At 49.8% G+C, this 22079-nt stretch overlaps 1 protein-coding gene across 1 annotated transcript in view; it reads right to left on the reverse strand.

Annotated features, from left to right (window-relative positions):
* LOC133355057 (uncharacterized) overlaps window positions 1-22079 on the reverse strand; it is a 40356-nt gene that overhangs the window by 11596 nt on the left and 6681 nt on the right. The window contains exons 5-7 of the mRNA XM_061572329.1: window positions 21070-21457; window positions 1397-1681; window positions 277-401 (exon numbers count right to left, since the gene is read on the reverse strand). Coding sequence (XP_061428313.1) covers window positions 277-401; window positions 1397-1681; window positions 21070-21457 — 798 coding nt within the window. The remainder of the gene's footprint in view (window positions 1-276; window positions 402-1396; window positions 1682-21069; window positions 21458-22079) is intronic.

A 22079-nucleotide genomic window follows, 5' to 3' on the forward strand; every position in this document is an offset into this window, starting at 1 on the left:
CAGTTCAGATAATCATCACCGATGTTGGCCGCGAGCGGGAATCGAATCGGGGTCGCTGGGTTCGCAGCGCAGCGCGCGAACCACGAGCGCACTCTGCCGCTCCACACACAACGACAAAGAGCCGCCAGGTCCGAACCATCGAGGGCGATGGTCCGCGATCATCGAGGGCAATGGTCCGCGATCATCGGGGGCGATGTTCCGCGATGAGCGCCAGGTTCAGCGTGGGCGTCCACTCGCGTGAACCCCACAATGACAGCCGTGGTGGGTGACACTCACCGGGCGGTTTCGGTAGAGCAGGTAGACAAGGTGCACGAGGTTTATGGTGAGCAAGATTGAATTCCACACCACGATGTCAACGGCGCAGCGGTACAACGCCGCCCACGTGATAAACAGAGCGCAACCTGGAGGCGACAGGTCACCCACGCAGAGCAAAACGGCCATGAGGCTTCGTGACACCAGCGAGCCGGTGGTGTCATGACAGCGACGAGCCGGTGACTCTCTGAGGATGGGCGATGACACCAGGCACAGTTGGTATTCACGGGGGAATGCCGCCACAAATATTACAAATCGTATTTATTTTCGGCCAAGATAATGCCCGTGGTGGTTACTCTGAGATTGTCACGAAATGGAGCAGCTGCGTGTTATTTTTAATGAGGCACTGCTGTGGTGCCATCCGCTGGGGCCTTCCCGTAGGCGGTCTGGAAAGCCATTTACTCGTAATTTTAATTAAATTTCAATGACAATTAAATATTTTCATATGTAAAAGGTCTAAATGCCACATCATCGAGACACTTTCAAACAATACAACACATGTAGAGGTGATAATTGACTTAAATTCAAATGACGGCATACAGTGTTTTAAGAAAATACGTACTAAACAATTAACTTTCATCAATCTTACGCAGAGGACAGTAGGTAAATGCTTTGCGTGGTGGTGCCTTGAACTGGAAGGAAATTATCAATACAGGTAACATGAGGGAGGAAATCCAGCGAGAGCAGCAGAGAACAATGAATGACCTCCAGCGAGCAGTGTGTGAATGAAGGTGCCAACGTGAGTGTGGAGAGAGGGCCAAATGATTCCGCCAGTGGCGACGTGAAGCGAGAGTAATCTCAGCAAAGGCTTTGGGCCTCGAGCAGTCCAAGGGGTCCCAGATCTGCGGAAAAAATAAGGCCGAACCAAATCTGAACTCGAATTCAAATCTCATTTCATTACATCTCGGTCATCATCTGTAGCTCTCTTCTCATCTCCCTACATCTCCATCTCTTGTTTACATCTCTCCTGTCGCCAAAAAATGTGTTCTGTTCAGGTCCCCCAATGAGCGAGCACCAACACCACTGCTGGACTCAATCCTCATTCCCCTCCCCCCACCTCCCCCGCCTCCCCCCGGGGTCGTACCTGCAACCAGGAGCGTCCGAAACAGCACCATGTGCAGGAAGACGGTGCCGGGCACGAGGAGGGCCAGCAAGAAGCAGGCGTTGGCGACGTGGAAGGTCAAGTGCTGCACCTCCATCCACGCCACGCACGGCTCGCCCTCGTCGCCCGACGTGGCGTTGGGCGACGTCGAGGAGGAGGAGGAGGTCGCCATGGCCCCGCGGTGAGCGGCGGGCCCCTGCGCGTCCACAGACGCCGCGCCGGCCACGGGGCAGCGCCGTGGAGGAGGCGGCCAGACCCAGGAGGCCCCTCAGGGTCGACGCGGCCACCAGCGAGGCGGCGGCGGAGGCGGCGGCGGCGACGACGTTGCCGCCGCGCGCCGCGGGCGGCTGTGCTGCCATGCTTCGCTCCTGTGGTCCTGACGGTGAATAATTATATAAATCACCGCTGTGAGTTGACGACGGACGACCACGGCGATGGCTGCACGGTTGCTACACAACTAGCGACACGCGCCGGGCCACGCCGGGAAGTTTGGGGAGCCCTCCCACACGAACGGCTCTCGGTGGTTATTGATTGGATAACAGACAGCATCCAGGACGTTCCAACACTCCTGACATTTTGTCGCAAACGAGAGGAGTTCTTCTGAGCTATCATTATATTCAGGCTACACAACTGCTGGATACTGACTCGCATACCCAGCCGATTGTTAATGGGGATATTGAAAGGTTCCGTATTCAGCATGATCGGCATTTATGTCGCCTTGTTAAAGGGAGAAAAATGCGGACTCATCCAAGGATGTTTTGTCCTGGTATGAGTTCTGGTGTCCAGACCCTCACGACACTCCCAGTGGCTATGCCCCTGCCAAGCAAGAGGCTCCAGTCGAGTGACGGGTTGACGGTGCCATCTGTTTCGCAGGCTTCACATCTGTGGGTAACTGAAGCCTTTATTCTAATCGCTCACATGGGCTTCCAGCTCGTCAGATGTCCACACGGATCTGATGTAACAAACAACTCAACGCATTCGTCCATGACATCGTGTGTGTGTGCGGCCTTAGAAGGAAACATACATAATAGGTTGTTTGACTTGCATCCCACTGGGATTTTTGCACACAGCGTTGGTGTACGGTGTTTTTTCTGAAATATTTTTTGCTGTCTTTTCTTGGATTTTCTGTTTGCACTTAGTCACATATTCACTTTAAGATGTTTTTTTGTTCATGTTTTTGTTTTTTGTTTGTTGCGGTTGCACCCGATTCAAGAACTGAATGGCTCACAGGGCTATACCTAATAAATGAACTTGAACTTGAACTTGAGGTGACGTTTCGGGCAATAGCCCTTCCTCATAGCACCGTGGTCCTTCTTGTTAGGCACATAATATGCCTAACAAGGTCACGGAAGGCATTCCGTGGTTTTCCACTTTCAAGCTGAAGATATCACGCAACTGATTCAAATCAAAATTGCCATGTTTGTACTTGATTAAGTTGAGTAACTCACCGTTTTCCAAAACGTAATTACCTCTCTCTAACGGGCACGACTGGCATAGTGTGCTGTGGTGAATGCACCGATTTCACAGTGGCGCCTGATTGTAACTTGTCTGGAATTAAATAGAATCCAACATGGGCTGCTTGACTGATTCGTGACGGCATTCGTTTGACAAAAAACTCGAGGGGACTGTGCACATTCTCATCGTGCTCGTGAGTAGGATACATTTGTTGGGAGGATGTACACACCTGGATCCATCCTATCGATTTACCAAACAAAATAAATGTCACTTAAGGACGAGACATGTCAATACGCTGCTGGATGAAGGCCTCCACGATGTCAGCCGTGGAGGTTGCCTGTCCATACGTCACCACGCTGGTCAATACAGGTTGGTATAAGGAAGGTGGGGGGGGGGGGTCCTACATCAGCAATGGTTCAAATATTACGCACCGCTGATGTTACCTGTCGTCAGGAATCAAACTCAGTTTTCCGGGTTCTTAACACGAATCAATACACCGTTGTTCCGCCACCGGGGCTGAGCGATGGTGTCAGCTTGCGTGCAAGCCCTCGCTGTGTTTTGGCATCGCAGGAGCACGAGGGATGGCGCATTCATCTAGCAGTGGATAGATAACTTTAGTCAGCAAGGAAGATTCCCCATTATCGACTTGTCGACACGATTGGAGGAAGTGATGTTAGTGGACACCTATGGAAGCCAGCACGGCACAACAGGGTTGGGTGGCTGACACCACACCCGGCCGCATGTCTCCCCAATCCTGATCTTTACACGGCGCACCCCCAGTACTTATTTTAAGGCTCATGAGTGGGTCAGATATTGGTTCTGTTAATGGTCGTGAGCGGGAATCGAACTCGGATCCCTGGGTTCGTAGCGCAGTGCGCTAACCACTGCGCCGCTGTTCTCCACGTTAGCCCACACACACGGGGATGACGCACACACACATATGTAAGTGTATAAATAAAATAGAAGTTACACCATTGATTACAGTAGCATTAATAAACTGGTGTAATGTGTCAGCCTCTATTTTTTTCTGCATTCCCCGCAGCTTATTATTGGTAACAATTTTAAAACTGAATTCCAGCCGGTCGAGTTTTGGAAGTACACGATAGTTTCAGTATTGAGATGACAGTAATACTTATCCTGAAAGTGACATCTCTGTAACTGGTCTTTCACTGTATCGGGGCTTGCGAAGTGATTGTTCAAATCAACAGGGCAGTGATTTACTGCGTCTGCACTGCCTTTAAAACATGATGAGCCTTCAACCACAAAACCACAAGGACCAGAACCAAGCCCAAATCATGCCATGCCTGATGCTCAGTTACAATCGATGCATGTCTCAAAATGAAGGCAATCAGGTACAGCGACAATATTATCTCAGTCTCGCTTCATAGAGACACAAACTAATCCTCAACAATGACAGCGGTCTAACATGGCGTGGCATGTCTGATGGCTACCCCTCACTGAGCACGTGGTGTGGTGGTGGTGGGGCACAGTGGTCAGCCCGCTCTGCTGGCACAGTGGGGAGCATGCAACTTGAGTTCGATTACCCACCATGGCCGACGTTGGTTGAGATATTGATGAACCGGTCGCTTGGTCCGAACCTCACCAACGGTGGTGGTGGTGATGTTGGTGGTGGTGATGTTGGTGGTGATGATGTTGGTGGTGATGATGTTGGTGGTGGTGATGTTGGTGGTGGTGATGTTGGTGGTGATGATGTTGGTGGTGATGATGTTGGTGGTGATGATGTTGGTGGTGATGATGTTGGTGGTGGTGATGTTGGTGGTGGTGATGTTGGTGGTGATGATGTTGGTGGTGATGATGTTGGTGGTGATGATGTTGGTGGTGGTGATGTTGGTGGTGATGTTGGTGGTGATGATGTTGGTGTTGATGATGTTGGTGGTGATGATGTTGGTGGTGATGATGTTGGTGGTGATGATGTTGGTGGTGATGATGTTGGTGGTGGTAATGATGTTGGTGGTGATGTTGGTGGTGGTAATGATGTTGGTGGTGATGATGTTTATGGTGGTAGTGATGTTGGTGGTGATGATGTTTAGGGTGGTAGTGATGTTAGTGGTAATAATGCTGATGGTGGTGATAATGTTGGTGGTGGTAGTGATGTTGGTGATGATGATGTTGGTGGTGCTGATGTTGGTAGTAATGATGTTAGTGGTGATAATGCTGATGGTGGTGATAATGTTGGTCGTGATGATGGTGGTGATGATGTTGGTGGTGATGATGGTGCTTGGTAATGATATTCATTTACAGATGAAGTCGATTGCTGTCGCTGACTTCATCCAGCAGTGGATTTACAAAGCGCTGTTCTCTATTTCTTTTGAACGGATGAAACCTTTATGAACACCCCGTAGTATACATAGCTACATGCAATTTAACATTTCCAACTCTCACAATATTAGAATGATTTAAACTTGACACTCACTGCTCAGTATTCGCTCACTCTCGACGGGAGCGAACGGCTCTGATGCGCGAAGAACCAAAGACGAGCAGGAAGTCAGCAGCCAGGGGGTGATCCAGGGAGACCAAAAATTGCCCAAGCTCTGCGGCCCTCCATATATTGAGATGTTTTCAGCTAATTAATGAGTGCTTATACACGTGGGAGGAAATCGGAACACCCGGAGACACCCCACGCCGTACGAGGTGGCGACACTCTATCCCATCCACGTGTAACAGGTCGATTCCACATTGTTGCTGCGCCCCGTTCTCCTGGCGAGCCAGGGCATGGCACCTGCTTGACGCCCCTGGGAGGGGGTTTCCACAACATTTGTGTGCGGTGATCCCCCAACCGTCGCTACCTCCACAGTGCTGGATAATTCCAGGCGAGCGTGGCCATCAGCGCGCTCGTCTGGTGTATACCGACGGGAAACCCCAAGAACCAATTTGAAACTGTGCACGGTTCGGCGCTGGGGAATTGAAGGCGCGCATTGGACATATCTGCTCACCAGCAGCTGGCACGACCTATTAATAGTGGGGGCTCAAAAAAGCCCTTGCGCCGTGACACATGCTGGATCTACGAGCACGGCCCGCTCCCAGAGCCGCTGCTACGTGCCGGTCACTGCAGGGAGGACCCAGTGAAAGCCGACGTGTTAAAAGGACCCAATGATGGCTGAAATGTTTTCATTGCGATCTTTACGAGGAGCACTTGTTTTGGTGTAGTACATGTCTTGTGTGACAGCAAGGGAACTAGGCATGGGCACCCTGGTGTGTTGAGTCTATGGGTCTCTGTGTGGTGAGTCTATGGGTCTCTGTGTGGCGAGTCTGTGGGTCTCTGTGTGGTGAGTCTATGGATCTCTGTGTGTTGAGTCTATGGGTATCTGTGTGTTGAGTCTATGGGTCTCTGTGTGTTGAGTCTATGGGTATCTGTGTGTTGAGTCTATGGGTCTCTGTGTGGTGAGTCGATGGGTCTCTGTGTGTTGAGTCTATGGGTATCTGTGTGTTGAGTCTATGGGTCTCTATGTGGTGAGTCGATGGGTCTCTGTGTGTTGAGTCTATGGGTATCTGTGTGTTGAGTCTATGGGTCTCTGTGTGGTGAGTCGATGGGTCTCAAAACATATATTAGGAAGCCACTGGAGCCAGATTGAAAACTCACTTATTTAGAACTGCGTTTTGTGTTTAGTTTGATGTCCTTTCCCCGCATCACCGATAAGCACGGTTGGCTACGTACGGTGTGAAGGAAGTTCCCACCTATCGACTGTGCTGTGTAACAATTGACACTGCGGTCTAAACGGGCAGCGGGGGGGGTGATAACAACAACTGCCCCCGATCTTTCAACTGCCCCTCCGGGAGATAGAACAGGTCGGCCTCTGGACTGCAAGTCCAGTGTGCTCTACCATTAATGTACGTTGAGCTTCTTTCGCACCGTACGTAGCCAACCGTGATAATCGGAGGTGCGGGGAAGGACAACAAACTAAACACGCAACAAGTGGCAAACGCACAGCGCTACGAACCCCACCAACACGAGTTCGAACCCCACCAACATGAGTTCGATTCCCCTCCACGGATTCGAGGATGATTGTGATGATTTATAGTATGTCAAATTCCTAGCGATAATGAGGTTGATTTGTAGATGATTTATGATTATTGCTGCTGATTATTCAACAATGACTTCCAAAAAAAATCGACATTAATGTTTAAACATCACAAACGCTTTCATTTCAACGGTCTATATTTTAAGCGGTGTTTAAGACAATAGGAAATAGTCATAATCGTGATTGGTATCGATATCATACAGTGACAGAGGGGATACTGTCACACTCACCTGTACAGGCACTGTGACACTCACCTGTACAAGTACTGTGACACTCACCTGCACAAGTACTGTGACACTGCACAAGCACTGGACACTCACCTGCACAAGCACTGTGACACTCACCTGTACAGGCACTGTGACACTCACCTGTACAGGCACTGTGACACTCAGTTTCACAGGCACTGTGAAACTCACCTGCACAAGCACTGTGACACTCACCTGTACAGGCACTGTGACACTCACCTGTACAGGCACTGTGACACTCACCTGCACAAGCACTGTGACACTCACCTGCACAAGCACTGTGACACTGCACAAGTGCTGTGACACTCACCTGTACAGGCACTGTGACACTCACCTGTACAGGCACTGTGACACTCACCTGCACAAGTACTGTGACACTCACCTGCACAGGCACTGTGACACTCACCTGTACAGGCACTGTGACACTGCAAAGGCACTGTGACACTCACCTGTACAGGCACTGTGACACTCACCTGCACAGGCACTGTGACACTCACCTGTACAAGCACTGTGACACTCACCTGCACAGGCACTGTGACACTCACCTGTACAGGCACTGTGACACTGCACAGGCACTGTGACACTGTACAGGCACTGTGACACTCACCTGTACAGGCACTGTGACACTGCACAGGCACTGTGACACTGTACAGGCACTGTGACACTCACCTGCACAGGCACTGTGACACTCACCTGTACAAGCACTGTGACACTCACCTGCACAGGCACTGTGACACTCACCTGCACAGGCACTGTGACACTCACCTGCACAAGTGCCGCGCTGCTGTACAACCGGACATCAACGCCGAACAACACCGCGGTAGCAACCCGAAAAGTACAGGCGGGAGAGCGGCTCGACATTCTAGAACACTCAATACTTACCGAGGGCTCTGCATGGTGGTGGTGCGTGGTGGTGGTGCGTGGTGGTGGTGGTGCGTGGTGGTGGTGCGTGGTGGTGGTGGTGCGTGGTGGTGGTGCGTGGTGGTGGTGGTGCGTGGTGGTGATAGTGCGTGGTGCGGGGTGGTGGTGTTGCGTGGTGGTGGTGGTGGTGCGTGGTGGTGGTGTTGCGTGGTGGTGGTGGTGGAGCGTGGTGGTGGTGGAGGTGCGTGGTGGTGGTGGAGCGTGGTGGTGGTGGAGCGTGGTGGTGGTGCGTGGTGGTGGTGGAGCGTGGTGGTGGTGGTGGAGCGTGGTGGTGGTGGTGGAGCGTGGTGGTGGTGGTGGAGCGTGGTGGCGGCGCGTGGTGGTGGCGGCGCGTGGTGGAGGTGGTGGTGCGTGGTGGTGGTGGCGCGTGGTGGTGGTGGTGGCGCGTGGTGGTGGTGCGTGGTGGTGGTGGTGGTGCGTGGTGGTGGTGGTGGTGCGTGGTGGTGGTGCGTGGTGGTGGTGGTGCGTGGTGGTGGTGGTGCGTGGTGGTGGTGGTGGTGCGTGGTGGTGGTGGTGGTGCGTGGTGGTGGTGGTGGCGCGTGGTGGTGGGGCGTGGTGGTGATGAGTGGTGGTGGAGGTGCGTTAACTAACCTGGACTGTGCTGCGCGTCTCTCTCTCTCTCTCCGCGAGCGTCCGCGCGCTATTTTAGGATGGACAAATGCGGAGTGCTGGGGCAGGGTTGGCTCACGTCGGCGGAGTGGGACGAGTGGAGAACGTGGGCTTGTCCTGCTGCCCGGGAGGAGGAGGAGGGACGCTCACGCGTGCTCTTCCCATGTCGCGGAAGCTGCCAAGCGCGCGTGGAGTTTGCGTCAACACTAGATGGCGACCTCATTGCGAGTGCACAGATACAGCCACGAGACTTTCCGCGTCCGTCCCACGCAGAGCACTGCGTGTGGCCTTAATAGGGAAATACACGCGCAGGCAGGCCTCGCTTAGCGAGCAAGATGCGTTCCTGCAGAGGCGAGCAGCGTTAATCGAATCGGCGTTGAAAGGGGGTCATTATCCCACTGTATGTATGGGGATGCGTTCCCGGCAGAAAAAAATATTTTGCATGAGCGCTACTATTTAGGGTAATCACACTAACAGTACAGATGGTAAACATTTGATTTTAAATACTAATGTATTATAGCATCAGTAACTGTTCTGTATTGTACTCACGAGTAGCGGAGGGAGTCGAGGTTGGAGGAGCTGCTGCTTGCTGCGCTCCCGTCTGCGTCATTCTTAGAGAAGAGCTCCAAGACATCCGCAGGGTTCTTCGTGATGCCCTCAATCCGAATTCCTGTGGTGAGGTTCCTTTGAGGTGGAGCTTGAGACTATCCCGGTCGTGGGAGTTCTCATCTGGCTAGTATAAACATTTTTTTTGTAAACATCTAATTCTGACGGCGAGTCACGATAATCGATACGTGTGGGGTGGGCTCCGATCGGCTCAGAGTGTGCGTCGCTCTCGTTGGCTGAGTGAATGTAAACAAAGAGCCTTCGACTTCACCTGGATCTCATCTTAAGGTAACGAGTAAAGGTGCAGCCCTGCAAATGCTTGCTCACACCACTGCTGGCGTAACGGCCTCAACCTCGTTGGAGCTCTAGAGAGCCCTTCTAGAGGGTACTTGGCATACTCCTCCACTCTGGCCAGACGACTTGGAAGAGGTGGGAGATCCCACAGTTTACAGCACCACACGCGGCCCGCCCACCGACTAACGGTGGTGGTTCCCATTTCTCTCCTGCTGGGTGGGCATCGCCGTGGTGATGTAAGACACTGGCCCCTTGCTTCAACTGCCGCGCCGAGAGATCGAACCGGACACATCAATTTCGCGTGAGCCAGCCGCATTAAAACAATGATCAGCCACGGCCGAGGTATTGGTCCTACCGTGTTTCAGATCTGCCTTAATCAGTGATGATATTGTTGGTTATGGTAACGAGGCGGTTGGTGGGATCCCTTTAGAATAGGTGGGCAACCCCCACACGTAACCCACCCTGTGTGACCTGCCAGCCGACCAACTACCGCAAAATAAATAAGAAATGCAGTGTTCTGAATTGGTCTACTTTTGTAACACAGCCGTGTTCTGCATTTACAAATATGAAAGACATATACATAGATACTAGGCATTTTTCCATACTTTAATCTTGCATCGATTAATACATTCAAATACCGATTAATTATTAAGCTCATGTCACATGCATTGATTTGACGTACGCAAAAATTGACGATTTTCTATTGTATGCATGTTGAACTTCTTTCGCACCGTACGTAGCCAACCACGCGCATGTGCATAGTGTACTATCGAACCCCCTTGGGATATGATCAAATCCAGAGGAATGTTGAAAATCAAGAAAAATTTGACAAATTTATACCACGTTTCGCTGGGGATTACAACCAGCATCATCAGGGGTTCGTAAAAACTGCTCCCGCTCCACTGGGTTTGCGCATCCCACCTTCAATTCAACCAGATGTTCGAAACCGGAAAGTGATAACCTGATGTGAAGGTGACAGCAAGTCCCTTCGGAACGCACGGGGACCTGTGTTAAATATACACACGGCTGCTATTACGAGACCTCGGAATAACATTGCACGGCTTGCTGGGAACGTGAAGACCGCAGATGGAGCTTTTGATGGAATCCTGTAAGGTCAGGATGCCGAACGTCCTTGCGTACTCGATGCCACCAGGGACTATTGTTCCACAGCGGAACATCGTCGCTTTAAGGTGAACCGAGACAACTTCTACCCAGTGGCCTTGCTATCGAGTGCGCAGGCGGTGCAACTGCACCCGAACCCAAGCGGCCTCATTTCATTGCTTCCTCCAGGGCCCATGCCAACCACGCCTCGCTACTTATCTTGCCTGGCTACCTGGGTGGTGGGTGGAGAGAGAAGATAGAGTGGAGTCAAAAGGCAAAGCGTCAGCTTCAGATGTTAACAAAATTGACCCGAAAACCATTGTAATGATGGAGACACGGCCACTAACTCGCTAACCCTTGACAGCCACGTCACGGCAAAAGCGTTAAAGCATAGCTCGGTGCTCTTATTTATCACGTGGTGTCACTGTGACTCTCGTACAAGTGACCCAATGTAATTTAAACTTTAGTATAAAGTTGTGTTACTATTAAGAAGTTAACCTACATTGATCAAATAGATGCTTCGAGGACAAACACATGCAGGAAAATATTACAGAACTCATGAGCTTGGGTGACATTTGTTTGCCTGGGCCAATGTGTCTCCATTCTGAAGCCAACATTGTGCGTTGCTCTGAGTGGTGGAAATTCCACATTCATATGGAACTGGGGGCCAGTTTATCCACAGGACAACAAGTGTTGGGATGCCACAAATTGTTCGTTTATTTCATGACTCCAAGCAGATGATGGACGAGTCAAGCGTGTTGGTCGCTACCATCTGGGGTGGAGAATGCGATGATCGGCAGTTTCCACCAAGACCAAGACAGCTGTGTAGCCTGTCCCATAGCCACACTTCATCTTAAACACATTCACTGGAGAAACTACGTTGGCAATGATACACAAGCACAATTAACCAAAACAACTCAACACATGGATCCATTGCATTGAAATAAAACATATATCTACAATCAGTGACATTTCAGACAATGCCCCTTATTCATGGCACATATTGATGAATTTGTTGAGTTTTGCTTATATCCGATAGATATTTGATATAACTTATTTTTATTATCCCAAAACATTATTCTCTATCATACATACTATGGAAACCTTCAAGTAAAATAAACAATCTTACAATAAGCTACCACCATGTAATTTCTATCGTGTAGAATTTTCGGTTCAAATAAGCCATGTTTTGAGCCAATGGCTCAAAGACCATAAATGCCATTTGTCTAATAAACACACAGAGCGAATTAGCAACAAAGATCCCCCTTATAGCCTTAACAGACTGCTGGGGCAAGTCCTGTTTGCGAGCACCTATGAAGGCCGGTACGACACATGATAGTTTACACACCACACCAGTTTAACACGTCGTAGGCTTTCGCGACAAATATTATCCATATGAGGTTTTTGGATTAGGTCGCGTAAATATAAATGTGTCGTTAAACCCGCCACCACCCTACACAGCCAATTAGTAAGATTTGTCACGTAAACGAAACATGACAATTCGTTACTAGTTCAGCACACCGGTGTGTCGGAGAGTAAGCCCACAACTTCTACAATTCGAATACGACGCTTCGCCAGTAATGACAACTAGCTTCATCAAGTGGTGTTGTCCGTGAGCGGGAATCGGACTCGGGTCGCCGGGTTCATAGCGCACCGAGCTGACCGCTACACGACCGCTCCCCACGACACACACACTTACACTCAACACGCCATCGTGTGCTCTTACACGATCAGCCTCATTAAGCACATCTCGTGAGTCGGGAATTCACTCATTGGAACACACGGCGTGTACATCGCTAATTGGCAACTAATGGTTTTTGTATGCGTGGTTTGTTTTTGAGCACAAACTCATGTTTTGAGATTAATAGAGGCGCCTCTGTGAAGAGGACCATATCACCTTGAGCACAAGAGACGTGACGAATGCAGTTGTCAAATACACGAGGAGCGCTGCAAAGTGGTATATCTGCAGTTACCATGACATCACCACTAATACCGCCGCCTTCTTTGGATATTAAGACGCTCCGGAAAGTAGGACTCACCAAGCACCTGTCAATAGAAGTGTATACATATTGTCTGGTACACAGCTACCCGACTATAAAACCCAACCCCCCAAACTTTGCATGGAAATGCAGGGCAAAATCTGCGGATATTATGGTGTTTATACTTTTCTAATAATTTATTGCCCTTTGCCAACCCACTGTTGTATGAAGACCTCTCAATGCCGTGTCAGTCATGGGTGCTGTTTGACCATACTTTACCACACTTGTGAGTGTGTGAGTGGAACGGCTCAGATATTGCTTCCCACTAGCGTCAGCCATGGCTAGGCATATCAACTCGGGTTGCCAACTTCGTAGTGGTGTGTGCCGACTCCTGCGCCACTTCCACCCTCTCGACACAGGACAAGTCATCATCGCCGGCCATGGTCAACCCACTGCGAGATGAAGGCCTTCCCAAACCAGCACACTCGCTCATGATCCTGCGATGATTTAATTCACCCAGCGCCTGAATTAATTCGTCGCTCCATCTCCTCTGAGGCCGTGTTCTCGGAAACGTACCATCCCATGATGATCGTGATGCTAATTATGATCATTATAATACCACAATAACCATCTATGACCAATATCTGACCATTCGAAATATGTTCCCCATAGACACACATGTAACAACAAAAAAGCAGTATACAAACTTGGCACATTTTAATGTTCTAAGATCGTTGTGTACTGTGTGGGTTTACCTATCTCTTCTAGAATGACAATGTCATAGCACTCTACATAAATAAACTATATGTATACAAGGGTCATCAAACAAAAATCATCCGAAAGCTTTGCACGGTGATAGTGAATGTAGGCGCGGCCTGTAGCTATATCCAGTGACACCCACCGAATGTCACCCGGTGTGTCACCCAACCTGCACAGCGCACGCAAAGACAACGATCTCCAGTGTTGCCTTAAACGACTGTCGGGGCAAGTGCTGATTGGCGTGCATCTAATGAAGGCCGGCACGGCACACGAGGGTAAGTGGCCAGCCCCACGCCCGGCCGCCTTTGTCTCCCTAGTGGCGATGTTTACCCGCCCCACCAGGTACTCGTTTGAGGCTGAGTCGACCTAGGGGAAGCCCAGGACCGGTTCAGATAATCGTCACTGGTGGTGGCCGTGAGCGGGAATTAATTCCGGATCGCCGGATTTGTAGCGCGGTGTAGCGCTAACCGCTCCACCACCGCTCCCCATACAACGCACACAGCACCCGCGAACAGCCTCAGCATCACCCCCTCCTCTGTTTCTCCTCCACTTCGAACTCTCACCGCTTTGTGGGGCCCTGACCCGCTTGTCGGTGTTACTCCATTACGCGTTACCTCAACCAAAACTATGTTTTATTGTACCACGTCAGGCCCCACTGAGCTATGTAGCTCTTTTTCAGAAGCGACCTGGCGATCACAAATAATAACTCAACGAAGTGGCTTAGCACGTGGAAATGTATAGCAGCCAAATAGTGTATACGCGTGCTGTTGATTCTAAATGTAGAGGGAAACACCGGAAGACCCGGAGAAAAATCCACGCGACCACGGGGAGAGAGACACGCAAACTGCAAATCTACAGCAGCAGGCGTCAGGGTCAGGATCTGGATCGAACCCACGACCTCCTGTATACCAGGCGAGGTAGTTAACATCTCCTAGCCACCGTGGCGAGATGTTATCTCCCTCGTCATGTTCCCCAACACATCCTGTCTGACCGTACGCTGACCCTTCCTCTGGGTCTCTATGTTTCAAATAAAATACTGACGGTGAATATCTCTACAGTCGTCGGTGCAATTCCAACGATGAGAGGCGCACACAGAACGAGATGTGCACGTCCGAGAGGAGGCGGATACTGTGAGCATCGCGCGGAGTGAGCGATTAAACCTCCAGCACAGTGGCAGCGAGTTCTAAATTTGGAAGGTTTTTGATATTCAGCGTGAACAGTCTGGGACGAGTACACGGGCGGCGTTTCGAGACGTTGGTGTCAGCTGAGGAGAAGGAGCCACCACCACCACCCATGTGAGTCGAGGTTTGACGCTGATGGAGAGGAGGGAGCGATTGGTCCCTGGGGCAGAGTGAGCCGGGAGACGAGACGAGGGAGGGAGGCGATGCGTTGGGAGGAGTTTGGAAGCCAACAGAGCGCCGTCGTATCTCGTGTTACGCTCATCACAAAGTCCAACACACGTGGAAGATAACGAAACCGAAGTATTTATTCAGTTACATATCTCATAGAAAATACCCTCATCGCGAGCAATTGCATTGTTTCGGTTGAGATACACACACATAGAGAGAGTGCCAATAATACAATTTACAAAACACATTCGGGTAGTCGCACATTTGTCAGCATGCAAGAGATATCCAATGCCGCCTTGGGCACGTGTTGCGTTATCAGCTGAAGGGGGAGGTGACCGAACTGGTAACTTGTTATACCGTAATTAGTTTTAGAAGGCGGTCATAACGATTGTTGATAATGAGGTTACAACCGCACAACGGGCAATTATAATGTGTAAAAGAGTCCAAGATATAAACAAGATCTATATTTATAACTACTATGCCACGTTCATATAAGGCGAGTAATACCATTGTTATTGGGTAAATGATACGCATATCCTGTGGGTGACTAAACTATTGCTATGGTTTGTGCTTTCATTTAAAATATTGAATTGTGAAAATATTTTAATCGGCGGACTTACGGACATACATCCCGACATCACCGTGCATATTGTGGAGTCTTAGCACTCTGCTTGTATACAAAACAAAGAGAAAAGCTCGTTCGCGCTTCTAGAGGGTATTTGGCCTACTCTTCCACACTGACCAGACGTCCCCTAGGTTGACTCAGCCTCAAATTAGTACCTGGCGCGGTGTGTAAACATCACCACTGGGGAGACAGAGGCGGCTCGCTAACAGCACTTGCTCCAACAGTATGTTAAGACTATACGGGGGGGGGGTGTCTTTATCTTTGTATATGTAAATATATAACAACTCGTGAATTGCATGTGGATGTGTTTGCTCTGGCTAGAACGTGAAGACGCGAGGAGGAAGCTCCGTCTCTCACAGAGACCCCCCCCCCCATGCGCATGCACCAGGGCCCACGGGGAGTGCATGTGGAGGCGAGGCGTCTCATTATGAAACAAATTCCCCCGTTCGGCGCAGCAGCCACTGATTTACGCAGCGCGGTCTGTAAACGTCGCGCGCGAACGGGGCCGGTAATGGGTGTCCCCTTTTATAAGTGGCACACATCACGCTGACATTTACAGCCCTGATTGCTCGCACCGGCCCCCAATTGCCATGCGGTCATTCCACACAAAGGACGAACGGGGGGAGGTGGGGGTGAGGAGAGCCTTTGGGACTCGGAACACGCCTTAAATGTTGCGCATTGATCACTTGGATGGAAAAAAACCAAACCTGCCTGCCGGGCGTACACAAACACAGAGGAATACAATGCAAGTCTTGACATTATCTGCACATAAAATAGATGTACGGAGTGGTGCTAGCAATTGCTGCGAGAATATATAAGGTAGAGTATACAGGTGCAAAGGTGCAGGCCTGCAACTGCCGGCTCACGCCACTGCTGGTGGAATGACCTCCACAAGGCGGAGTTCAAGAGAGGCCCTGCAGAGGGGATGTTGGCCTACTCTTCTTTGCTGGAAAGATGTCGTGAAAGAGGTGGAGTACCCACACTTTATCCCACCACGAGTGGCATACCACTCTGTGGTCGACTAGCCGTTTATCCTGCTGGAGTGGACAGAGGAATAGAGCTTTCAGACACGTGCACCAGGCTTTCAACTGCCGTGCATAGAGATAGAATTTAACCGATGACCTCTTGAAATAAAGATGCGGTGCATCTGATGTCTGTTGTAAAAGCAACATGTCAAGTTTTCAATACGAGGGCTTTTCAAAATCAACGTTCTTATGTTGACTTTCACCACCGGTCTCTTTTGTTGCCCTTAGATTCCTCAATATTTATGTATGTCCTTGGCAGCGGAAATAGGGCAGATGTGATTGACTGCGATAGTCTGTAATAGACGGTGTTTTATAACGGATGTTTTTTTTATTTTCAGTTCCATGAAGTTGTTGGCCCAAATGAAAATCAACGAGTAAAAAAACTCCACCTTTGCATTAAAAAAATAGTTTGCTTTTATAAACATATATATATATATAACCAACTAGAAGACATGATATTATATAGGCCTTTCGGTAAAGTCACGTAGATGGGTTGAAATAAAATAACAAAAAATAGAAACAAGGTTGAAATAAAATAACAAAAAACTCCGACGTTTCGATCGCAACGGAAGCGGTCGTCATCCTGCTGATGCCATGCGGTCATTCCATCCTCCTGATGCCATGCGGTCATTCCATCCTCCTGATGACATGCGGTCATTCCATCCTCCTGATGACGACCGCTTGCCTTGCGATAGAAACGTCGGAGTTTTTTGTTATTTTCTCTGAACCTATCTACGTGACTTTACCGAAAGACCCATAGAATATGAATTCTTGCAGGCACGAAAGCAAGATTTAGGACATATGCTCATTACTGATTTAAATTGTCCTTGAAACATGGGTGTTCATCATGTGTTTAAGAAAAATCTTTGCGGCCTTTCCCCCCCTAAATTGCACATCGTTACAAATATATAGAGGAGCCACACAGAACTCCCTCATAGAGAGCGGCCCTTCTGTCAGCGGCGTAAGGGGCAAGATATTGCAGGGGCTGCACCTTTACCTTAAGTACATAATTACAGGACGTTGAGGTGATGCTGTGTGTGCCTGTGCCTTAGGTAATTTTACACGGTGTTGTCTCTTGTATTATTTCAGCTATAGAGTACTTCGTGTGCCGTTATCCATTGTAAATACAGAGGGCACAACATGCAGAGGGCAGCCAAGGTCGTGTTTTTATAACTATAGCATATTCCAGACATTAGTGCAAGATTATAAAGCCTTGATCTCCAACATAACTCGACGCTTAATCCTACCCCTGTTTAATTGTTTGCTAATAAGTTACTACATTATTACCCTGCATATTCCACGACAATGCTCAGTGACATTCTGTAGAATATTGTTTTCTATGCTTATGGCCAGTCGTGTAGAGAGAGGACACTTACCAATAACATGCAGCAAACCAGCAGGATATGTTTAGCACAGTGGACTCTGCTGATGAGCCCAAGATGGGTAAAACTGGTCCAGAGTTTGGACATGCTGATCGTTACCCTAAGTCTGTAAGGCCCCAGAGGCCGCTCAAAGATATTTTAAGGAGAGCGATGGAACAGAATGTGATTTAATTAATGTGCTACTAATTTATCTCTGTTAATTGAAGTCATTAGACTTATCCAAAGCATATATGCTCACCAACCCAAACCAAATATATGACAACTTGGTCTGTAACGGGAACATTTATGCTGAATGGTGATAACTAAAGATATTAACTTTTTTTCTAGGTCATTCTGTTTGTAACGGGCAATTATAAGATCGGATGCGACAGGAGCCCAGCCTCTCATCGGGGGAAGCACGTGTTTGCGCGATAACGCGTCATCTCACGCGGCGTTTTAAATCAGCCGCTACATCAACGGTCGCAATCGAGATCTACTCTTGTCTGGTTCACGGCGAGCACGCAGGCTTATCTGTAAACAAATATCCGACCCGCATCGCAGGAAGCCATCGTACAGCGGTACATACAGATACACAACAAAACCCCCACGCTGCGTCGCAGGATGATAACGGTTATATCTCTGATGTGCGTTGGGTTGTGCCGCATCTTGTTCGGCACAATGTCCGACGTTCCGCTCCTTGTGCTGTGAGCTTCTTTCGGGAAGTGAATTCGCTTCTCAACATCAGACATTGTGCAGAACAGCACGCGGGGAAACCCAAAGACACTGACCAGCGTAACCTGCCGAAACGTGCGCAGGAATAGAGAGAGATTCACTCTTCAAATTCCTCCCAAATCACACGTGCCACACTTGCCACGCACGCAATTACAGTCGACGCCACTATTCCCATTTAGTTGTTCCCTTCAAACAGATCACTGTCCAGTTTGGCACTTGGTGACGCGTCCATCAGGACTGGTGTCATGTTCTTTGCACACAAGGGCGACAGAAGACTCCCTGACCCAGAACAAAGTGTCAAACGATGTCGTCTTGAGTGGCACGGAGATGGGCCAGGAGGTGCCTCTGTGCACAACGAGACACGTGCGTCTCTCGTTGCACTTGGGACAATTGGCAGTGTCATGTGCGATCGGTGATGCTGCAACAAATATCAACTCAACTCGAGATTATCCGGGGTAATGTCTTATGGCCTGGATAAAACAAATAGATCATCCAACATTCGTTTAAATTCGGATACAAAACGTAGTTTTGTTCACCTATGTTAGACGTAGAATGCACCGTCTCGGTTTAGTCGCCTTCATGTTGTGCACTCACGTGACCACCGATTTAACTTATTGGCTTTGAAAGAATATTGCAGCTTCATGGCAGCTTCAAAAAGTTTTTACTTTTGCTGTGTCTTGCGACTTACAAAGCGAACGTTCAATTCGACGTTTCCGCTCCTTGGCATGAAGTGGACACTTTCGCTTAAAATATTTCACAGTATTAACAGAAGCTTTTAAGGGCACATACCCAAGGGTAAGGGAGTTGATCAATGGTGCAGTGGTTAGCATGCTGGGTTACAAACCTGAGTTTAATATCTGTCCACGACTAACATCAGTGATGAGTGATCAGGGCCCCCTGCCTGCAATAACCCACACACTGGCCACTGTGGTGAAGTATGGTCAAACAGTCCAGCCATCTGCAAGTCTAGCCATGTAAATATGAATTGATTATTTCAATGAAATGACACTTTAAGTCCATGACAAAATAAATTATTTCATATTAAATCACGTGCAAATGCTAACTTCATTCTAAAGCAGGTTGAGACGTACCACGCGGAGCAGGAGACGCAAGCAGACAGAAGTGAGATGAATAATCAATTTGATTTTTCCAATAAAATTTCAGGGAAAGGACGGTGAATCATTTCCCAATCAGTGTGCAGCAGCAGCGTGATCTCAGACAATATGCGATCGCATTTTTCAAAAGCGTCAACTCTCAACTGTCCATCGTTTGTGTATAACAAACACCTGCCACATCAGCAGACACGGAAATAAAAGATCAAGACGTTACTGTGTCTGGTAATGACCTTCATCGTTCATTAACTACAGTGCAGAACTATCTCCTGAAACTATCCACAATTGACTGACACTGCCGTATAAGTGAAACGTGTGCAGTAAAACAAGCGCACGTTTTGGGCATCAGCATGTTTCATGCTTTGCGGCAACATTTGAAAGTGCGAGTGTTCCAGCTCCCTGTAGAGATGCATTTCGAACTTCTTTCGCGCCGCACGTCGGCAACCGTGCCAATCGGAGGTGTGGGGACCTCACGTCCGTCCGTCTGTGTCTGTAATAGCAGCACGTGGCAACTCTCACAGAGGTGATCCAATATGAATGAGCCTGTGGTTGAAAGTTGTCTTGCGATAATGGACTATTAAAACCAGCCCAAGGGTTACCCCAAACTTGCAGACACAAAACCAACACTGAAAGGGGCAACTTGCAACACGCAACTTGCAACACGCAACTTGCAACACGCAACTTGTAACACGCAACTTGCAACACGCAACTTGCAACACGCAACTTGCAACACGCAACTTGCAACACGCAACTTGCAACATGCAACTTGCAACGCGCTCATCTCGTGTTGCCCTGAAAGTTGCCCCACTGGCTTCCGTATTGCAAAAAAAACATTTAAGAGGACAGCCGCATGTTTGTGAAGCGTTACGTAAACCATACGCGTGCGTGATTTATCTTCATTGCTTCGTCGTAGACAGGGGTGGGATCGTGAACTTGTAGATGGATACAGTAATATTCTTCACGGTTGATCGAAACAGGTGGCTAAACTACAGCGGGGAAGACAAGGTGTTATAGAATTGTTGTCGAAAATGTGTTTCGTGCATCTAGTTACATCTTCTATAACAATGTTTGTAAACGGCGTTCGTAAAGCCAGGAACGGGTTCTTGTAAAGGAATATTTCTCGGGTACATCAAAATCTATGGTGGTGTCTCGTAGCGGCGATCGTAAGCCAGGTACGAGGACAGCGCGTGTGAGGAATGGGTTCTCTGCGTATAACCGAACTTCAAAGTTGACGGCAGAGTTTGTGGCGCCGACGGAAAGCCGCCTCTTCCGGGCACGCTCCGGTCAGAGGTGCAGGGTCTGCGTCGACGACCGCGTCTCCTGCGAGCATCGTCCCCTCAGGAGCAACTCTCCTCGCCCGTCCGCAGCAGCCGGAGGGAACCCGTCGCGCCGTGCCAACCTCGGCGCGCACTCTTCTGTGGCCGACCGCCCCCCCTGAAAACCGCGCGCGGGTCTCGCGTGGGGGCCGCCCTCCCTCCGCGGCTCAGCCCGGGTCGTGTCGCCGACATTTGTCGCTCGCGGCTCGTCCCCCGCGCCGCCGCCGCCACCGCCGTCGGGGTTCTCGCGCCGCACGCGGCTCGCCGGAGCGACGCTCGCGCGGCCGTCGGCGTCGCCGGCGTCGCGGCCGAGGCCGGGCAGCCGCACGTCCAAGCGGGAGGCCCCCCGCGGGCCGCCGAGGCGCCCGTTGAGCAGGTAGAGCTTCTCGGCGACGTCGTGGGCCACGAGCAGCGAGAAGAGGCGCGCCGCGTAGCGGTCGCTCGCCAGCAGCAGGTACAGCTCCCTGCGGCGCCACGACACGAAGCGGCACGCCGTGTCGGCCGTCAGCGTCACCTGGCACGTGGAGGAGAGAGCACGGAGGATGGGGGGGTGTTTGATGGTGCCAGACTCACCGTCTTGTCTACGCGTGCACGTTGGACTTCTTTCGCACCGTACGTAGCCAACCGGTTCAATCGGAGGTGCGGAGAAACGACGACAAACTGAACACAAAAATAAGTTCTTAGTAAATTAGTTTTCAAATTTAAAAGTGCATAGCTCCAGTCACTTTATAATATCGGAAGAAGGAGCGTTCTAGACGGCTGTAGAAGCACGTGTGAAAGAGCCGCGTGACGCGAACCAAAAGCCTCTGCTGCTAAGAGGATACATCACACTGCACTTAACCACCGGACTGTGCTGCTCTCTACTGATCAACACGTATCCCACAGAGTCCTACTGATCAACTCGTATCCCACAGAGTCCTACTGATCAACTCGTATCCCACAGAGTCCTACTGATCAACTCGTATCCCACAGAGTCCTACTGATCAATACGTATCCCACAGAGTCATACTGATCAACACGTATCCCACAGAGTCCTACTGATCAACTCGTATCCCACAGAGTCCTACTGATCAATTCGTATCCCACAGAGTCCTACTGATCAACTCGTATCCCACAGAGTCCTACTGATCAATACG

The sequence above is a fragment of the Lethenteron reissneri genome, chromosome 6, assembly GCF_015708825.2.
Source record: "Lethenteron reissneri isolate LAM-NWPU_2019-01 chromosome 6, ASM1570882v1, whole genome shotgun sequence".
Classification (NCBI taxonomy): Eukaryota; Metazoa; Chordata; class Hyperoartia; order Petromyzontiformes; family Petromyzontidae; genus Lethenteron; species Lethenteron reissneri.